This window comes from Sus scrofa, chromosome 11 (genome assembly GCF_000003025.6).
Source record: "Sus scrofa isolate TJ Tabasco breed Duroc chromosome 11, Sscrofa11.1, whole genome shotgun sequence".
Lineage (NCBI taxonomy): Eukaryota > Metazoa > Chordata > Mammalia > Artiodactyla > Suidae > Sus > Sus scrofa.
Window position 1 is genome coordinate 16,133,364 of NC_010453.5, and position 22,328 is coordinate 16,155,691.

General features: G+C 41.8%; 1 protein-coding gene across 3 annotated transcripts in view; it reads right to left on the minus strand.

The window, feature by feature from the left end:
* The window catches only part of WDFY2 (WD repeat and FYVE domain containing 2), a 185,642-nt gene that overhangs the window by 46,492 nt on the left and 116,822 nt on the right, over nt 1-22,328 (minus strand). For all 3 annotated transcript variants that reach the window (XM_021065301.1, XM_021065303.1, XM_021065302.1), the window contains exons 4-5: nt 10,750-10,804; nt 5,365-5,515 (exon numbers count right to left, since the gene is read on the minus strand). In XM_021065301.1, coding sequence (XP_020920960.1) covers nt 5,365-5,515; nt 10,750-10,804 — 206 coding nt within the window. The remainder of the gene's footprint in view (nt 1-5,364; nt 5,516-10,749; nt 10,805-22,328) is intronic.

Sequence of the window (22,328 nt, forward strand, 5' to 3'; positions counted from 1 at the left end):
GAAGGGAACTCCTCAAGTGACTTTAAAACATAGTATTTTGACTGTACCTTCTTATAGAATATAGTCTCAGGATAAAGACAACTGCAAAGAAATCTAAAATCTCATACAGGGAGTTCCCTGGTGGTCCAGTGGTTAAGGACTTGGCATCATCATTGCTATGGTTCGGTTCAGTCCCTGGTCTGGGAACTTCTGCATGCCATGGGTGCAGTCAGATAGCTAGCTAGCTAGATAAATAATAAATAAAATCTCATTCAGTAGTCTTGTTTTTATAATATTGCTATTATTATTTTGAAACAACTTAAATATGCCATAGGGTAAAGCAAATAAGGAATTATGTTGATATTAAGTAACCAAGGTTTTCAGCCCAAGATAAAATAATCAAGAATAAAAAAGAAGTAAAGAAGTATATTAACATTTTATTTTCTGGCTGCACCTTTGGCATATGGAAGTTCTTGGGCCAGGTATCGAATCAGCCACAGTAGCCACCATACCAGATCCTTAACCGGCTGTGCCACAAAAGAACTCCCCTTATAATGTTAAAATTGAATCAGAAATGTTATATGAACTGATGATTTATTTTCTTTTTTTTTAAAATACACATAGATGTATGTGATAGCTATTTCTGAATACTATCCTTGACTAAAAGAAACGGCTGATAGGCATTCTCCCTGTGGCACAGCGGGTTAAAGTCTGGAGTTGTCTCTGCAGTGGCTCGGGATTGATCCCCCTGCCCGGCACAGTGGGTTAAGGATCTAGCGTTGCTACAGCTGCAGGGTAGGTCAGAGCCGAGGCTTGGATTCGACCCCTGGCCCAGGAACTCCCATACTCCAAGAGCATGGCCATAAATAAATAGGACTGAGACAGGAAATTAACAGATGACCTTAAGACACGCTGTACCAAAAGCAAAAACTTTATCAAAGGCTAGTGGGCTTGTACCAAAAAGATGCAGGGGCCAGTAGGATGTGGCTCTTCCTGGCCAAAGATGGGACAACATGAGCATCAAAAGGGGGGGGTGTAATTTATTGACATGTACTGAATATATTATTAAAAAGCCGAACCCTAAGATTTTATTACAATGCTCAAAAAGAAAAAAAAAAAGAAAAAAGATCCCTGTTGGAGGTAACCAGGGCACTAAATCTCTGCTCTAAAAATGAGCAATTAAAGAGAAATAATTAAGAATGTATCTTGCCTTGCCTGTGCTAATTGTATCTCAGGTAACCAAAGAGCCCCACTTAATGAGAGAAAGTTCTACTTTACAGAAGAATTCCAACTAATAGATGTGAAGAAAATGAGAGGATTATAAAGTCACCATTTTGTAACCTAATAAAGGACTGGTTCCAGATCAGCAGTGGATGAAACCTCTACAAGAAAGGCTGGTGGGGAGGACTGCACTGCAGAGACCTGGCTGTCGCCACCAGAACCACTCATCAATCTTGGCATCACTGGAAGGGTGACAACTCATGCCCAACAGCCTTTGCAATTGCAGATAAATAATAGTGTTCTCCAAAAAAAAAAAAAAAAAAAAGTAAAAGCAATGCAAGCTGAAATAAAATTACAGTGCAACCTCAAAGCCAGAGTGATTGGCATTAAGTATGATATGAGGAAATGTGAAAATCGAGATAATTTTAATAGCTTTTCAGTAGTCCTTCCCTAAACAGGAATAGATCAAAGACTACCTGGTAGAAAGACACTCCACTGTATAGGGTGCCAGCCTGGAAATACCTCCAACAGGAGGAAAATCTTAAAATGAAGAGTACCTGAAGTATTTTTGTGGGCATGAAAAATGGGACCAAAACCTGGTCACCTGACAGGCTAGATAAAGGATTCATAATTTAAAGGCTAGCAACTGACGTGGGGGAAGAAGGCAGTTCTATTTCCTACATCAACCTGGCGTAGGACCTTGGGAAATAACCTCCGTGTCTGGTTGTGCAGAAGGCCGGCTGAAAGATTTTAACACCCAAGTTCTTTTAGTTAGTTTGTTTGTTTTGTCTTTTTAGGACTGCACCCTAGGCATATGGAGGTTCCCGGGCTATGGGTCAAATCGGAGCTGTGCCGCTGGCCTACACCACAGCCACAGCAACACAGGATCCAAGCCATGTCTGTGACCCACACCTCAGCTCTCGGCAACGCCAGATCCTTAACCCACTGAGTGAGGCCAGGGATCGAACCTGCGTCCTCATGGATGCTAGTCGGATTTGTTAACTGCTGAGCCACAACAGGAACTCCTTAATACCCAAGTTCCAATCCTCCCTCTGCTGGATGACGGTCATGTGACCTTGAGAAAGTCTCTCTTTTTGAGGCTCTCTAGGCCTTGGCTTCTACCTGTGAAAACTGAGAACTGCCTTATTGAACAAAGTAACACGCAGAACCACTCTGCGAACTCCCAGAGACTGCAAGCACTATATACGATCTTCTTTTTCCTCTCCTTCGCTTCCTCTTCATCATTGTTGTTTTAATACTATGGTTCATTTAATGTTTGAAACTTCAGATAATTCAGCCAAAGCAACAAAGACTTTGAGGTGATTCAGAAACATAATTTGTGAACTGGTCAGTCTCTCTGGCATCCTTGATATTGCTACTTGAGTTTTTGGTTATTTTTATTGCATATTTACTTCTCCACTAAGAGAATAAAGGCTGAAAGGAGAGAAAAAAAGGCTGAATTCAGTCTAACTTATTCTATCACTTGTTGGCTTGTTTGAATGACTGTTTGAGGTGGAAATGGGAGAGAATTAGTTTATCAGCAGAAGTCTCTTATCTACGCCACCAGTGTCCACTAAGAAGAGAAACTGGGCTCATGATACTTTTCGGAACATTTTGTTATTTCAACAGACTTTCTTCCTTTCTTTATCACTAGAAAACAAAACAATACAAAAAACAAACCAACCCAAAGAAATCAAAAAACCCAAAGCTGGTAAGTACAGAGAGTGGTGGAAGGGGTTTCCATGGGAAAAAAACGTGTTTAAACACTGGATTTTAATATGAATCTCAACACTATTTGGGCTGCCTGTTAACAATCTGAAGCAGGCAGCTCCCCCACCCAAACCCTGCAGCCCTGGGAAAGTCGCGTGGTTCCTGGCTAAGGCCCTCTGGCACAAGCAGCACCATCAGGCATCGGTGGGCAGCTCTGGAAAGACAGCAGGCCTGTGCCTGCTCCTAGGATCAAGGGCTGGCACTGTGCCCGCTCCCAGGAGCAAGGGCTGGAGCTAGGCAGGCAGAGGGAGTCTTCTGAAAGGGTCTCACAGTCGGGGTATTACAGCTCCCTTCCACCTCAACAGCAAGGCTGGGCGGGACGGTCACTTAGACAGGGGAAAGAAGCCCGAGGCCTTCACTACAGCTTCCGATACCCAACCGCATGGTTTTTTTCTACCTGGTAGACTGCATGGTGGAGCCAGAGAAAAGAGTTGAAAAATGAAGATGACTTTTGGAGACGCTGGAAGAGAGGGTCAAAGACTAGAAGAGTCAGAACAAGGTTAATTCTGTGTATTGGTGGGCCTGGTTTTTTGTCTTATTTTTTCATTTTCAGTTTTAAAAAGTAAGCTTCTTAAAGGCAAGATCTGTATTTTGTCCATACTCTTAGGCTTGGTTAGGTGACACGAAAGATACATCGCTGGGCTTGGCAAGTGCTACAGAGGCCAACATGTTAAGAACAAATGATTCTGATGCCATTAGCTCTGTTCGCAAAAGGTAATGCCACACAATGGGGAAAAAAACAGCAGTCCCAGGCAGAAGACCTGGGTTCTGGTGGCGATTTTCCTGGCATGTATGCCAGCTGAGTGGCTGCAGACAAGGCTCAGGACCCTCTCTGGGCTTCAGATGGCTCATCTGTAAAAGAGAAGTTGGACGGATGATCTCTACAGGAGAGCCAGTGCTAACACTGCAAGAAATCTTTCATCTATTGGAGGGAGAGTTTCATGTTTTTCCATTTGAGCATTACACTTGTCTGAACTGGCTTTTAGAAAGTAAATTTTGGAGTTTCTTTTATTCACCACTCCAAAGCTACGTTGATTCTGCATCCATCCCTTATCGCCTTTGTTTCAGGTCTTCCTGGGAACTGGCCACTTGGACCACCTTCCACAATGGCCATTCTCAGGTTCTTCATCTTGCCCTTTCCATAGGAAAATAAAAATGACATTAGCCACACATAGACAAATACAGCTCCGGCCACACATCTACAAGGAAACAGCAAGGTACTTTTGTCAGACGGTTGCAAGTCCTTGAAGAGGCATTTTATAAATATGAGATAAAAAATCTGAAAGCAAGTCTTACTGTTTCATCTTGCTTTTGCAGACAAGTGATCTGTTTCCAACTATTTCCTCATTTGTCAGAAGATGGAGAGACTCTACGCTTTTTTTAAATGAAGAAACTCAGGGCTCTTTACTCCTGACAATGGTAGGGGGTTAGCATCACCAATTCAGACTTTGCACCTGTCAGGCGTGTGCTCACTGGAGCCCTGGGGGCTGGATGTGAGGGCTGCCCAGCACTAGCAGGTATTCACACCAGCACATGGGTCCCGAGATTTGGAAGAGAAGAGATGACGTTATCCTATTCAGCCTGGAAAAGGCCGGTACCTGCAACAAAGACTGAATGTAGCCTTAGAGTGCAGATACCATGGAAGGTTAGCTGTAACCTGCTCTGGTCCTGGCACGGCAGGCTCTCAATAAATCTCCTTATAAGTTCCCGTTGCGGCTCAGCAGTAGTGAACCCGACTAGTATTCATGAGGATGCAGGTTTGATCCCTGGCCTCACTCAGTGGGTTAAGGATCCTGCACTGCCATAAGCTCTGGTGTAGGTCACAGACGCGGCTCGGACCTGGCGTTGCTGTGGCTGTGGCGTAGGCCAGCGACTACAGCTCCTATTGGCCCCCTAGCGGGGAACCTCCACATGTCAGGGTGCGGCCCTTAAAAAAAAAAATTGTCTCAATGAACAGGACGCTGTGGCTCTTCTATGGGGCGCCAGTGGGAGTGTTCACAACCTTAACACCTCTGTGTAAATTACTTCTGTACGAAAGCAAAAGACTGTGTGTCGGTGATGGTTTTATCTCCATGTTCCATAATTCTTTCTGACAGCGGAGACTCACACATCTGGGCCGCGTCCTGTCTGGATGTCAGACAGTCTGTCACAGCAGACTCACAACTTGCTTGGCAGGGACTGTTATTTCAGGTGAAATTACCTCACTTTCCTCCAGCTACATGAGGACCTTGCTGAGTTGTGTGTCAGGACAATCTATAAGCATCTGAATCCACAGAGCGACTCAGCAAATAAAACTTTGCAGAAACTTTGCAGGGGCACATACCCAACATGTTCATGAAAGAAAGAAGTCGACAGCTAAGTTCCCACCAGGGGATTTTGTCCAGCAAAGGATACTGCAGGCCCGAGGCCACAGCACTGGTGCGATAGCCTCCCAGGCGCTGTCCACTCTCGGAGCAGTGCCAGGCGAACTGCTTGTCCTGTCCCGTGCTCAGCACCCACTCCAGCTCCAGGACAAACAGGATCATCGTCACTCGGCTCTGATGTGCTGCAAAGCAAGAGACAAGAGAACAACCCGTCAAGCAGCCTCTCGGGGCCAGTAAAGCACGGTCCAGAGAGATGCATCGTCCTCTCCTCCGGCCCCGGAGGGAGCGGGAGACAAGCAGCACAAACACGGGCGACAGCAGTGGCTCTCATCACTGTGGAGGATGCCCCTGCAGAGGGCCTGGTCCCAGTTCTTCTCCAGAAATGTTCCCAATACCAAGGGGCCTGGGCCACCTCTCTCAGACAGGTCAGAGCTGCTGGGCTAGAGCACGCAGGATCTGTGTGACCACAAAACACACGTGGAACAATGTTCCTCCAGTAGTCACTGGGGTCAGTTTATTCACGCTTTAAAAAAACAAAAACAAACAAACAAACCCAGCAAAGCATTACTCATTCTCCTTTTGATGAAAGCTGGCTTATAAACCCGCAACAAACTTCTAGATGAACTTCCTGTGAGAAATCAAAGGCTTGGAAAGGAGGACAGAATCATTCCCAAGTGCCACACAAAAGAATGAAATCCCCCTTCCATCAAAGCGTACAGAATGTGATAACGAGAGCCGGTTTCCCAGGGGTGCTCACACACCAGGGCAGCACCATCGCAGAAGCCCTGCGTCACAGTCTCGGAGTCAGAAGAAACTAATCACATCATCTGGCCCATCTCTCTGTCTCACATGTGTGCAAACAGAGGCACGAGGATGCGGACTAGTTCAGCCAAGGTCTCACAGCTTCTCAATTGTCAGATAAAATCAATAAAATATTGGGAGTTCCCTTCATGGCTCAGCGGTTAAGGAACCCGACTAGGATCCATGAGGATGCGGGTTTGATCCCTGGCCTCGCTCAGTGGGTTCAGGATCCGGCATTGCCCTGAGCTGTGGTGTAGGTCGCAAATGTGGCTCAGATCCTGCGTTGCTGTGGCTGTGGTGTAGGCTGGCGGCTACAGCTCCGATTAGACCCCTAGCCTGGGAACATCCATATGCCATGGGTGTGGCCCTAAAAAAAGACACACACACACAAAAGGCAAAAATCAATAAAATATTTGCTTTCTTCTTATTCCACATTTCAGAGGGAGAGCTACAGGGATCCACGACCAGTGAACAGAGCTGAGTGGAAGAAGCAGGGTTGACATCCTGTGCTCAGACCACACTGGGCTCTGTGCCCAGGAGCTGGCAGCCTGGTGGGTGAGAGAAGACCCGTCTTGAGTGTGATGAGGTGACAGAGAGCACATCAGTTTCCCATTCTGAACATGAAAATAGGATTAGACAGCATGGATGGACCACTGCAGCCCTAGGGGCAGTAACGGGATCACTGCCAATTTCTCAGTGTCTAACAAGTGCCAAGTACTTACACATATTCTCTCGCACAGTCACTATAACGACTCTGCAAAGCTGGGTGGCTTCCTCATTTTACAGACACAGTTCAGCCTTGGCAAGGTGGCCTTTGAGAGTGGCTACCAAACAATGCAGCCAGAATCATAATGAACACTTCCAGGACAGTCATTTCATCAAATGCCTGATGTTTTACAAGCGGGTATTGGAAGCTTGGAGCAGCTAAAGGGATTTAGAAGTGGGTGCAAAAGCAGTAATAAAAGGACTCCCAGAATCAGCCACCATCAAGATCAAAACCTTGTCTTTAAGTAGGACTTCCTGGAGAAATTCCTGAAGATCTTGTCATGTTAATGCCATCAAATGCCCAATTTAAGCTCCACCAATGAGGGAATAAAAACGAATTCTCGAATGTTCACTTTCAAGTGTGCTCAAGTCTATTTCAGGCAGAAAGTGGCCCCAGAGCTGTGCTCCCTTTTCTCATGAAGGGGTCTTTGATCTTCTTTCTGTTACTTTCTAAGTCCAAGGGGATGACAGGAGCCCAGAAGAGAGGGGGTTCCAGCCCTTGGAGCTGCCATCACGTGACAGAGGCTCAAAAATGTTTTGTGATTTGCTCAAAGCTAATGAGTGACAAGAGGCTAGAATGACAACCCTAGTCTCTGTGCCAAAGTTGGTTGTCTTTCTGTCAGGCTGCCTATGACTACTGAGAAAAACAACAAAAAATAAAACTCAAAGCACATACTCTTTCTAAGGTAACAGAATTCTTTTATTCAGAAAAAAACCCTCTGAAGATGCATACATAGCGCTGAGCCTCAGGAACCTGGGCTTGAAGCCCAGCTATACTTCCTAAGAGGAGTCATGGTCGTGATCTGAGGGACAAAGCCTCTAGTTTCTCACAATGAAGCACAGTTAACCCTCACACCACACATGGCTGCACGGTGTGGGACCGCTTATACGCAGATGTTTTTCAATAATGAACACTGCAGTACCATGTCAACCGTGGTTGGTTGAATCGGACAATGCAGAGAACCCAAAGATCCGGAGCCTGCTGTAAATTATACATGGATTGTCCCCTCTGGGGACGGGTGGTGCCCTTACCCCTGCACTTTTCAAGCATCTACTGTCTGACATTAGCTGCAGGATTTTTACACATGTTTCTCTATCAAGTTGAGGAAGTTCCCTCCCTTGTAATGTGCTGAGAATTTCGATCATGAATGGGTATCAGACTTTATCAGATGCTTTTTCTGCATCAATGAATATGCTCATATGATTTTTCTTCTTTAAGCCTTTAATGTGATGGATTTTACTGATATTCACATGTTGAACCAAATTTGCACATCTGGAATAAAGCCCACTTGGTCATGGTGTATAATTCTTTTTATACATTGTTGGATTCGCTAGTATTTCTTTGAAGACTTTCATATGCAAGTTATATATTGGGCTGTAGTTTTCCTTTCTTGTAATGTCTTTGGTATTACTGATGGATTTTTTAAAAGATGTTAATTGAAATAAAATTCACATAATGTAACATTCACCATTTAAACGGTTTTAGAGTATACAATTCAGCGATTTTTAGTATATACACAACGTTGCATGGTCAGCATGGAAAATGTCCTATTTCCAGAACATTTCCATCACCCAAAGAGAAACCCACACCCCAACTCGCCCTCCCCCTTCCCTGGGTAACCACGAATTTACTTTCCATCTCTATGGATTCTTCCCTTCTTGATATTTTATATACATGTAGTCATACAATGTATGGTCTTTTGGGTCTAGTTTCTTTCACTTTCATGTTTTCTAGGTTCATCAACACTGTATCAGGTATTGTCAGTACTTCATTCTCTTTTTACAGACAAATAAGAAATCATTTATTGATATACCACACTTTTTTTTCAAAGGAGGAGACAGTTTTATTTTTATTTTTTTATTTTATGGCCATAGCTGTGGCACATAGAAGTTCCTAGGGCCACGGACTAAATCTGAGCCACAGCTGCAGCAACACTCAACCCTTTAACCCACTGCACTCGGCCAGGGATCAAACCCGTAACTCTGCAGCAACCCCAGTGGCTGAAGTCAGATCCCCACCACAGTGGGAACTCCGACATACCACATTTTATTAACCATTCACCCATCTGTGGACAGTGAGGTTGCTTCCACTTCTGGACGACTGTGAACCAAACTGCTAGGCATATGGGTATACAAGTATCTGAGTCTCTGCTTTCATTTCTTTGGGGTATAAACCTGGAATAAACCTCACCTAGTTGTGATGGACTTATCTTTTTATATATTGCTAAATTAGATCTGCTGAAATTTTGTTTAGATTTTTTGCATCTTTTTTTATGAGAAGTGCTGACCTACAAGTACTATGCATGTTTTTGTTTTTCTTTTTATGGCTGTTCCTGTAGCATATTTAAGTTCCCAGGCTAGGGACTGAATTGGAGCTACAGCTGCCAACCTATGCTACAGCCACAGCAACACAGAATCCAAGCCTCATCTGCACCCTACCCTCATCTTGAAGCAACATCAGATCCTTGCCCCACTGAGCAAGGCAAAGGACTGAACCTGCATCCTCATGGACACTATGCCAGGTTCTTAACCCGCTGAGCCACAACGGGAATGTCTAGGCACGTCTTGTTCACTAAGATAATCCTCAGTTACTGTAACACAATAGGTACTCAAAAAAATACCTGATAAATGATATGTGAAAAAGAAATAAAGAATAAATCCATAGGGATAGGCATTATTGGCTTGACATCTAGAAAGAACTTAATGCTCAGAATTTTCCAAAATCAGAATGCGTTGCTGTTTCTGGACATACCAGAGGAAAAGCTGGATGCTCATGCAGGATCAATGAGGTCATAAGATTTGGATGAAATCACCTCTAAGGAGCTAAAAGGCCTGGATGAACAAATCCTTGCTGAATGCGGTTCCTGATTTGTACTAAGGAAATGGCCAATGTTGAAGACACAAAAACCCTAATTCCTTTCCTTAGATAATATGAACACTCTCAGCCTTTTAAAACAATTAACCACAAATGAAATGAGCTCTATGGTGAGCCAACCCTGGCCCCATTCCCCAAGTCCGCTGCAGGGGTGGGGGCAAGGTGGTGGAACAGGAAGACAAAGGACCAAGCCTGTGGCTTCTGGGGTCACAATAACCTGGTCTGGCTCCGCACTTTACCAGCTACAGGACCACAGGCCAGTCACCTAACCTCTTCTTAATTCAAGAATTAAGATGGAGTTCCCGTTGTGGAGCAGCAGAAACAAATCCGACTAGGAACCATGAGGTTTCGGGTTCAATCCTTGGCCTTGCTCGGCAGGTTGAGGATTTGGCATTGCCGTGAGCTGTGGTGTAGGTCGCAGACACAGCTTGGCCGGCAGCTGCAGCTCCAATTCGACCCCTAGCCAGCAACCTTCATATGCAGCAGGTGCAGCCCCAAATAGCAAATAATAATAATAATAATAATAATTAAGACGCCTGTGCCTTTTTTTTTTTTTTTTTTTTGGTCTTGTGTCATTTTAGAGCCTCACCTGAGGCATATGGAGTTTCCCAGGCTAGGGGTCAAATCGGAGCTGTAACCGCCGGCCTACACCACAGCCAGAGCAACATGGGATCCAAGCCATGTCTTCGACCGACACCACAGCTCAGGGCAACACTGGATCATTAACCCACTGAGAGAGGCCAGGGATCGAACCTGTGTCCTCATGGATACTAGTCGGGTTCGTTAACCGCTGAGCCACGGTGTGAACTCCAGGAAGTCTCTGCTTCTCAATTCAACAACTGGGATAATATTCACCACAGAGGACTGCTGTTTTGTCCCTCTGACTGTTGTGAAGTTAAGTCCTTATTTGTGCCAGTGGGAACCATCAAGAAATATTTCAAAGTTTAACAATGAAAGCACTGCTCTCATTCATACCTTGATAGTTTTTCACAGGAGTCATCTTGTTATAATCTTCCGATAAAATAAACTCCTGCAAAAGAGAAAAAAAAAACATTAAGCAAAAAAAAAAAAAAAAAAAAGCTTTAACTGAATAAATGTTTGGTGTATCTAGATTGTATAAAGAAAACATTATCACAAAATGATATCTAACATTAGTATTTTGCCAATCAAATCAGCATTTTCCTGTACCTCTTTCGAAGAAACTATCACAATTACATTTCAATGAAATTATCATAATTTTTACCTTATAAACCTGAAGTTGATTTTTTTTTTCTTTTTTTTTTCAAGGCTGCACCCGAGGCATATGGAGATTCCCAGGCTAGGGGTCAAATCAGAGCTACGGCTGCCTGCCTACACCACAGCCACAGCAACGTGAGATCTGAGCAGAGTCTGTGACCTACACCACAGCTCACGGCAATGCCAGATCCTTAACCCACTGAACAAGGCCGGGGACGGAACCCGCAACCTCATGGTTCCCGGTCGGATTTGTTTCTGCTGCACCATAATGGGAACGCTGATGTTTTTTGTTTTTGTTTTTTGGGTTTTTTTAGTATACATGAGAAGAAAACCAGATCAAGTTCAGCGTCTTTTTTTTTTTTTTTTTTTTTTTGGCCGTGCCCTTGGTATGTAGTAGTTCTGGGGCCAGGGATGGAAACCACGACACAGCAGCAACCTGAGCCACAGCAGCGACCTGAGCCACAGCAGTGACAATGCTATGCTGGATCCTTAAACTGCTGCTCTCAATTCTGGAGTCTTGATCCTGCTCAATTTTGAAGGTAAATCTGATTCAAACTACTTTTCTCTCAGTGGTATCACTGCTAAAAATTTGTAAGGCTCTGGGCAGTGAGAAAATGGATGGTAATCCTTTACTAGGCAAGTCAATTAGATATTTTAATAAATCTGGGAGTTCCCATCATGGCTCAGTGGAAATGAATCTGACTAGCATCCATGACGACGTGGGTTCAATCCCTGGCTTCGCTCAGTGGGTTAAGGATCCAGTGTTTCTGTGAGCTGTGGTGTAGGTCGCAAATGCAGCTCAGATCCTGCATTGCTGTGGCTGTGACATAGGCCAGCAGCTGTAGCTCCAATTTAACCCCTAGCCTGGGAACCTCCATAGGCCATGGATGTGGCCCTAAAAATACACATGCACACAAAGATATTTTAACGATTCTAACAACAGTAACTTATTTCCCTATACAACAGGCTAATCATGGCTGCATTTTATTAATCCCTCTATCCCTATGGCAGCTGGCACAGTGCCTTGGCACAGTAGGTCATCAATAAATAGTGATAAAATGGATATGTAAAAGGCATCCCCCAATGCAATGAGGTTAGTTTGGATGTCATATTTACTCAAAAATATCAGTTTCTATATAACACATTGTATATACTCCTTCCAAGGAACATAAAACGTATGCTTGTTTGTGAGTATGTCTGCACACTTCACCTAAGCATCTACAACATATAAGATGGTCTGTTTATAAGCCCCAGACAGGCTTCGAGTCTTTAGCTTCCTTCAAACGCAAAATTCCCATATGTAAACAGTAGGTTGTTAAACATAAGGAATGCTGCAGTGTAATAAACTGACGCTCTTATCTCAGCTTAAAAACAGAACAAGGATGGGAGTCCCCTTGTGGCTCAGCAGGCTAAGAATCTGGCATCACTGCAGCGAATCGGGTCGCTGCTGTGGCGTGGATTCAATCTCTGGCTGGGGAACTTCCACCTGCCACAGGCACTGCCAAAAATTTTTTTTATTGACTTGAGTCCTCTTCCTTTTCTCTTGCCATGGTTTACGGTTTATCAATTTTGTTGATCTTTTCAAAGTTTCATTGATCTTTTCTACTGTCTCTATTTTATTTCTGCCCTGATCTTTATAATTTCTTTTCTTCTACTAACTATGGGTTTTGTTTGTTCTTCTTTTTCTAGTTGCTTTAGATGTAAAGCTAGGTTGTTTATTTGAGACTTTGGATTCCTGAGGTAGACTTGTATTGCTATAATCTTTCCTCTTGGAACTGCTTTTGCTGCATCCCATAGGTTTTGGATCATTGTGGTTTTTTTTTTTTTCATTTTCATTTGTCTCTAGGTATTTTTTTTTTAACTTCCTCTTTGATTTCTTCAGTGATCCATCGGTTGTTTAGCAGCATACTATTTAGTCTCAATGTGTTTGTGTTTTTTCCAGTTTTTTTCTTATAGTTGATTTCTAATCTTATACAGTTGTGGTCAGAAAAGATGCTCAATGAACTTATTTACAGAACAAAAACAGACTCAGATTGAAAACCAACGTTTGGCTTCTGGGGCAGGGGGTGGACTGGGGGTTTGGGATTGGCATGTACACACTATTGTATATAGAATGGATGGTCACCAGGGAACCTGCTGTATAGCATAGGGAACTCTACCCAATATTCTGTGACAACTTGTATGGGAAAAGAACCTGAAAAAGAATGGATATGTGTATGTATATAACTGAATCACTTTGTTGTACAGCGGAAATTATCACAACATTGTAAATCAGCTATACTTCACCACAACTTTAAAAAAAGATGAACAAAAAATGAACAAAGAATCTTTTCAGAACATATGGAGGCTTCTAGAATCTCTCCTTGACAACTTAAAGGAAAGTGGTGGGAGGACAGGTGCACAGACTCTTGCTGTCTGGGTATTTACCGAGTTCACATAGTTGGTATGATTTTCTCAGAAGTAAATAATTACACTGTCTTTGTGACAGAAGTCACAGAGTTAAATAAAGGACAAAGCGATGTGACAGAATGAACTCTAAGTTCCTCCGGGTGTTCACTTTTCCGCCCCACCCCTCCTTGAGAAGCTCATCCACAAATGGATTTTCTTCATCATTTTCTCAGTAATAACATTATTCAACCTGTCACTTTTAAAATTCATATCATTATTTCTTCAAGGAGTGAGTGGCACGATATTCATTTCTCATTTCCGAGTCAGACTCACTGTTGAAGAGAGCAGGCTAATTTTTAAAGAAGTCAAGTTGTTTTCCCATAAGGAGTTTACAGGGTGGGTAAAGAAGCCATGCACGTGTCTGAGCAATGGCTCACTACCACCCTTGGTCCCAGGCAAGAGTAGCACAACCCTGAGGCCCCATCCTTTAGAGCACCCCAAATTTCCTAACATACACACAAAATAAATTTCTTAAAGATAAATGTTATTTGCGCAAGTGTTTATTGAGTTCATATAGTTCATATGTTATTTTGAATATACTGAGATAGTTCTTTAGCTTGGACCAAAGGTAAATAAATTCCTCTTGGAAAAAGGAGGGGGGTAGAAAGTAAAAAGAACTTGATGTAGATCTGTGCCTGTGTGGAGGGTTAACATATACATACATAATAAAATTACCAGTTCAGGAGTTCCCGTTGTGGTGCAGCATAAAGGGATCCAACTTGTATCTATGAGGACGCAGGTTTAATCCCTGGCCTCACTCAGTAGGTTAAGGACCCGGCATTGCCAGGAGATGTGGTGAAGGTCGAAGACGCAGCTCGGATCCTGTGTTGCTGTGGCTGTGGCGTAGGCTGGCAGCTGTAGCTCTGATTCAACCGCTAGCTGAGAATTTCCATATGCCGAGGGTTTGGCCCTAAAAAGCAAAAAAAAGAAAAAAAGAAAGAAAGAAAAAATCCAGTTCACTGCATTGGTAAACTTAATTGTTTGCGCTTTTGTTTTTCCTATGAAAATACAAACATAATCGTAGAGAAAATTTGTAAGATTTGTCAGCATTTTAAAGTTTTTTTTTTTGGTCTAAGAAAAAACATGCTATTCTAAGAAATACAAGACTGATGTTTCTGGGGGGCCACCTCATGGCATATGGAGTTCCCAGGCCAGGGATCAGATCCGAGCCCCAGATGCAACCTACGTCACAGCTGTGGCAACACCAGCTCTTTTAACCCACTGCACTGGGCCAGGGATCGAACCTGAGTCCTGGTGCTGCAGAGACGACACTGATCCCACTGCACCCCAGTGGGAACTCCAAGACTGATGGTTTTTTTTCGTCTGTCTTTTTAGGGCAGCACCCGTGACACATGGAAGCTCCCAGGCTAGGGGTTGGATCGGAGCTGCAGCTGCTGGCTGATACCACAGCCACAACAATGCAGGATCCAAGCCGCGTCTGTGACCTACACCACGGCTCATGGCAATACCAGATCCTCAACCCACTGAGTGAGGCCAGGGATCGAACCCACATCCTCACGGATACTAGTCAAGTTTGCTACCACCGATTCAAGACAGGAACTCCCTAATTTTTATTTTTTAGGAGCACTTTTAGATTCACAGTAAGACTGAGGGGAAGACACAGAGGTTTCTCATACAGCCCCTATTCCCACACATGTACAGCCTCCCCCTTTATCAACATCCCACACCAGAGTGGCACATTCGTCATAACTGATGGCTTACACTGACACATCATTATCACTCAAAGTCCACAGTTTACACTAGGTTTCACAGTTGGTGTTATAAATTCTGTGGATTTTGACACATGTATAATGACATTTATCCACCATTAGAGTATCATAAAGAGTATTTTCACTGCCCTAAAAATCCTCTGTGCTCGACCTATTCATCTTTCTCTCCTGCTTAAGCCCTGGCACCACTGATCTTTTCACCATCTCCAAAGTATTGCCTTTTTCAGATTGCCGTATAGTTGGAATCCTACATTAGGCGGCCTTTTCAGATTGATTTCTCTTACTTACTAACATGCATTTAAGTTTCCTCCATTCTTTTCATGGCTTGATTGCTCATTTCTTTTTAGCACCAAGTAATATTTCACTGACAGGATGTATCCTCGGACAGGATGTATCACAGTTTATTTATCCGTTCATCTACTAAAGGACATCTTAATCGCTTCCAAGTTTTGGCAACTATAAATAAAGCTGCTATAATCATCTGTGTGCAGGTTTTAACTTTTCAGCTCCTTTGGTAAATACCAATGATTGCTGAGTTGCCTAGTGACAAGGCATTGAATTTAAAGATCAAGTTGGAGGAAGTGACATCTTGACAATATTGAGTCTTCTTCTCTATGAACATGGAATATCTATTTGTTTAGTTCTTTGATTTTGTTCATCAGAGTCTTGAAGTTTTCCTCATACAGATCTTGTACATATTTTGTTAGATTTATACTAAAGTATTTCATCTTTTGGGCGCTCATGTAAATGACCATGTTTATTAACTTCAATTTCTACATGTTCATTGCTGATAAACAGGAAATGACTGACTTTTGTCTATTAACCTTGAATCCTAAAACCTCAATATAACTGCTCACTAGTTCCAGTTTACATTAATTCCTTTAGATTTTCTACATAAATGATCATTTCATCTGCAAAGAGAGTCTTATTTCTTCCTTCCCAATGAGTATTTTTTAAATTTCCTTTTCTTGTCGTATTGCATCAGCTAAAACTGCCAGTACAACATTGAAAAGGAATGGTGAGAGTGGTTATCCTTGCCTGGAACCTGATTTTAGTGGCAAAGTTTCTGGTTTCTTGTCTGGTTTTAATGCTCACTCTAATAGATCAAATAATACGGTATGTATAAGGAAGAGGTTGGTAATTATCTCCACCCTCCATCTCAGTCCAGTGAAGGAAAGTGTTAATAGTCCGCTGTACCCTTTCGCATTTTTAAATTTATAAGCAAAACCCTTACGCAAACATATATAGATTTTTTACTTCATTGTACAAAAACAGAATCACACTGTACAACTTGTTCTTTTCATTTATAATATATAAGAACTATCTTTCCAGGGTAAAACACATGGTTCAAATTTACTCTTCCTGATGGCTGTATAACACTCCAAAATATGGATATGTCATATTTTATTCATGTATCCCCCAATGGACATTCTGCTTCTCTCCTATTTTTAATATCACAACAATACAACATGAAGTGTCTTTGAATGTACAAACATATGACCTAATGTGTATGTTGAAAAGATTGCCAGTTTAAAGATTGTGTACACTGAGAGCCCACTCCGTCTGAGAGTGTCGTTGGATGAGCTGTACACTACCACCTTGTCTTGCAGTAGATCCGACACTGTGGGACACTGTCAAGTAGCTGGCAGGAGCATCTTCGTGCTTGGCCAGAAGGAGCATATTGGTGCTTTGATAGAAGACCGAGTGTGAGCTGTTACACTGCATTGTTGCTATCAAGAGAAATTCCGTTTGGCTAGAACCATCAACAGGCTTGAAGAGACCGCATGCTTCTGACTCTGCACAGCAAGACCGCCATTCCTATTCCTGTGCTGCTGCATCAGCCTCTCGGCCAGAGGGACGTGCTGTGGGGCAGATGCCTCCACTTTGCACATCAAAGCTCTCTGGTTTTATTTCAGCACAGCTACAGCCTTTTTTGGCCTACATTTACATCCTTATGCATAGGCAAGGCCTGAGGGAAAAAGCGTGGAGCAGAGAACCCTGGCTTTTTTGGATCATCGTCAACTTCCAATGAAAAGCCACTTAAGTTTTGAACACGATGGGTGGAAAGAAGAACACACACACACACACATGCCGACTTCATCCTTATGGGATCAACAGATTCTGAAGCAATCCAGAGGATCTGGTTTATGCCCTTTCTCCTGATATACCTGCTCACTGTGCTGGGCATTGCAGGGATGATGTTGATAACATGCCTGGATTTCCAGCTTCACACTCCGATGTATTTTTTCCTCAGCCACCTGTCATTCCTTGACTTCAGTTACTCAACAGTCATCACACCTAAAACCTTAGAGACTCACTGCCTTCCTCGAAGTATATTTCATACATAAACTGCTTAACCCAGATGTATTTCTTTGTTTTCTTGGGGGCCACTGAATCTTTTCTTCTCTCTTCCATGGCCTACGATCGCCATGCAGCCATCTGCAATCCTCTGCATTACCATGTTGTTATGTCCACAAGATGCTGCTGCTCACTTGTGTTGGGATCTTATTTGATTGGCTTCATGGACTCCTTGGTCAATGTGCTTTGCATGAGCAGACTGGATTTCTGTGACTCCAGTGTAATCCATCACTTCTTCTGGGACAAATTCCCAATTTTAGCCTTGTCCTGCGCTGATATAAAAGACATGGAAATAATGATATTCATTGTAGCTGGCTCCACTGCAATGGCGTCTCTTATCACAATAGTAGTGTCCTATGTGTCTATCCTGTCTACTATCCAGAAAATTACTTCCACTTCAGGAAAGCAAAACGCCTTCTCTACTTGTGCCTTCCCTCCTGGGAGTCACCATCTTTTATGGCACTAGGATTTTTACATATTTAAAACCAAGTAAGTCCTACTCCTTGGGAAAGGATCAAGTGGCTTCTGCTTCTTATACTATTGTCATCCCCATGCTGAATCCACTCATTTACAGTCTTAGAAACAAAGAAGTAGATAATGATTTCAATAGAATCACGCAGAAAACAGCGGGCTCCAAGCAAGTAAAATGACAGTGACTCTAATCTTGTGATTTCAACTGTTTTTTCCCTCCTCGTCCTTATAGTGCATTTCCTTGGTCTCTTTCCAGAAACAGTTGAATCCTTCTTGTATTTATTAAAACCATCATTTTCTTAACCAAATCTGATCTTTTCACTGCCAGGAATATGCCTTTAGAAATCCACATGGGGTACTGAGCATCAATCAGTGGTTGAGCATTTGACTGCAGAAATCCATCAAGTACATGGAAACTAGGAAACACATTAAATCTATGGTCTAAATTTTCATGTTTTTAAGGGCAACTGATTTGCAAAGTGAAAACATACAATTGTCCTTTTTTAATCTCTATCATACAAATTCCCGTTTATACTCCAACTTCAGAGAATTTTATTATGGAAAAGAGCTCCCTCCATTTGGTGAGTAATGTGAAAAGTTTTAGAAATATTTTATTTATTTTATGGAGAAGCAATATAGCAGAGTGGTTGTGAACACCTGCTTTGGTACCAAACATTCCAGAATGTAAATTCTAGACCTTCTACCCTTTTTAGCTGTATAACACTTGAAAACTCAAGGGACGTTTTAGCCTCAGGATTCCCCAGCTTCAGAATACAAGTATGAATTCCAGGTCCATGAAGGTATTATAAAGATTAAGTCAGATAATGACTGGGAGGCACTTAAGGTAGTACTAACCAATGCTGGTCATCATCCTTAGACCACTCACATTTCTGCTTTATTTTTAATGCTCCCTGACTTCTTCTTAAAGAATGTTCACTTGAGTTTTATCAATCACTTTTGTTTGATTTAAAGGACAAACACAAACAGCTAAGGAACAACTCAGCACTTCATAGTTTTGACGTAAGAGTGCTATATATTGACACTGGAGAAAATTGGAAAACACTGAAAAAATTTAAGTTAATACAAAGGCCTAACAGTTATCAACAGCTTTGTATGTGGTCTAGATTGATGGTTCTGTGTATATTCATACATATTATATACATAAGCAATATTTGTCATTTCCTATGGACTTTTTTGTAGCTTTCTGTATAAACTTACAAATTTAACCTTTTATTTATTCTTTAGTTATTGAAACCTAAGGTGAAAGGGTTCTTGGTACATGGGAAAAACTCAAGACTCATTCTGCAATGCTTTGGGCCTGAAACATTTGTAAATTCATCAAGTTAAAATTTTGCATGCAGTACTATCTCTTTGGTGGCTACCTGACCTTTATGTGATGTATCAACAAGCTTCGGTAAACTACGACTTTGTTGAAATTGTGTGTATTTTTTAAAAATCCTTGCCTTTCTTCTGTATTCTATGGGTTTTTATAATCATTAAAATAAATGATGGCATTAAATGCTTGACTCACTTGTCCTATATTCTTTTAACAGGGACAAATTTAAAAGCTACAAATTTACAACGAATTTAGATTTTTCAGCAACTCATATATTTTAGTTAGACTGAGTGCTAAAATTTCCTTTATTTGCATTTTGTTATATTATTATTATTATTTTGGCCATGCCCGAGGCATGGTGGAAGCTCCCAGGCCAGGAAGAAAATTTGTGCCACAGCAGCTATTGGGGCCTCTGCAGTGACAAGGCTGGATCCTTGACCCATTGCACCACAAGGCAACTCCCTAAATATTTTCTTCTGTATAATCTGAAATTGCAGTTTTTATTTACTCTGCTATTCCAAGGCTATCTAAGGACATAAGTTTCCTTGTTCCCACTACTTGTTATTTTTTGTTTAAACTTTTGTACCTAGATAGTTCTTATTCAAGCAATAAAAATTATAATTTTTTAACTTTTTGAAATTTGCATTTTCTTTGTAAAATTACATTTGATTATTTTCCTTAAACACTTTTTAAATATTTAAAATAAAGTGCAAAATTATGAATTCTTTTAGTAGTTAAATGTTTAAAAATCTTTGTCTAACTGAAAAGTGTCAATTAACTTATTCAAAGCTTTTAAATATGAATTATCTTTCTCTAACTAGTTTATTCAAAAATTCCCATATTACATATGAATGACAAAGTTATGACGTATCTTTCTGTCTGATATCCATGTTATTTGGACTTTATATTTACATCTATTGCTATTGGGTTTTGCTTAGAATAGTTTAACAATAGGCTTTTTTGGCACTTCTCTCATCTTTTGTAAGCATTATGTCATTTATATATATTTATAGGCTCTTTTCATTATTCCGTTTTTTTTTGTCTTTTTGCCATTTCTTGGGCCGCACCAGTGGCACATGGAGGTTCCCAGGCTAGGGGTCGAATAGGAGCTGTAGCCACCGGCCTACGCCAGAGCCACAGCAACTCGGGATCCGAGCCGCATCTGCGACCTACACCACAGCTACGGCAACGCCGGATCCTTAACCCACTGAGCAAGGCCAGGGATCGAACCTGCAACCTCATGGTTCCTAGTCGGTTTCGTTAACCACTGAGTCATGACGGGAACTCCCATTCTACTGTTTTTTATTAACTATGTTTTTCTTTTGCTTTGAGTTATTTCTATTTTTATGATTAGGAAATGTATCCTGTTGGTTTGTGTAGCCAAATGTGGTCAACAGATTCTATGATTTTGTTGATAGAACGTAAGTTGATAAAATGATAATTCAATTAAACTAAATTCTCCAAAATTAGGATGACCCTGTTGTCTTAAAATACAGTTTGGAAACCATGCATAGAATGTCATTCACATGTGCAATGTACTCAATGGACAATATGAAAGATTTAAGCTATTTCTATTTGACATGAACATTCCTTGTCATTTTATTTTATGTAGCATGTGGTCTGAATAAATTTAAAATATAAAAAAAAAGACTGTGTACACTTAATATTTGAATAAACACTGCCCTTTCATGTCCTAAAAGTACACAGTATTTCAATTCCCTACCATCTGGCCCTCATGCAATAGCTTATCTCCCCCATCTCATCAGCATTATGTATTACTCATCTTTTCAATTTTTTTGTCAAATTAATATACAAAAAGTTGTAGCTCACTATGGTTTAAAATGCATCACCCCAAATGCTTATGAATCAGAGCAGTATGTATATGTTTACTCGCTATAATCACTTCTCGTTCTATCAATTTAATCTACAAATTCTGCTGCAGCCTGATTTCCTAAAAAGTAGGGTTTGAAGTGAAACTTAAATGCTCTTTCTTGTTTGGAGGTGCAGTATCAGCAGGTCTGAGTGAGGAAAAAACAAAACAAAGTGGAAAAGATGAATGCTGTGTCACCACACCGACCCGTGTTTCATGAGGAAGCCCAGCTAGTTCCCCAGCAGGCGGTAAGCCTCTTGACAGACCGAAAAAATATCAGGCTTTTGGAAGAATCCACTGGAGAAAGGGGTGAGGAGGGAATTTATCCACCAGCTCTCTCCTCCTTTCCTTCATTTTGTTTGTTTGTTTGTTTGTTTTTTGGCCACCCTGAGGCATATGGAGTTCTCGGGCCAGGGATCAGATCCGAGCCCCAGTTTTGACCTCCATCACAGCTCCGGCAACGCCAGATCCTTTAAGCTGGTGTGCCAGGCCAGGGATCGAACCTGTGTCCTGGTAACTCCATGGAACTTACCTTCCCGCTCCTTCTGGAAGGGTGTACTGCCTATCCTTGCTAGCAGCCACTGGAAAATTCAGATTTTAGGCCTTGCTAGGGCTGGACTTCATACCACTCAGAAAGCCGCTGAGGAACCACAGAGCTATCTTCCTTGGGTTGTGAGTTAAAGAGAGCGAAGCACTGTAGTTAAGAGTTCAGAGCTCAGGCACTGAAGCCAAACTGTCTGGTTTAAATCGCAGCTAAAATAGGTACTGGTTACACGATCTTGGACAATTGACTCAAGATTACAGTGCTTCCGTTTTCTTTTCTACATAACCTCCTAAGACTGCAGGGAGGATTAGTTGATGTCTATGAAGCGTTTAAAGCAATGCCTGGCACACAGTAAGTACTCTTTGAGAGTTAAGTTAAACAAATAAATGCTAAATTTGTAAAATGAATTAAGCATATTACTTTAAAAAAAAAAAGACCTTCTGGAATATAATGAACAACTCTGATTGAAGAATGAGAGAGAATTTGGCTATAAAATTGTGAACGCCTGCTCATTCTTAACATAGCAGCTCTTTAACAACTTTTCTCATTTCTAATTACAGT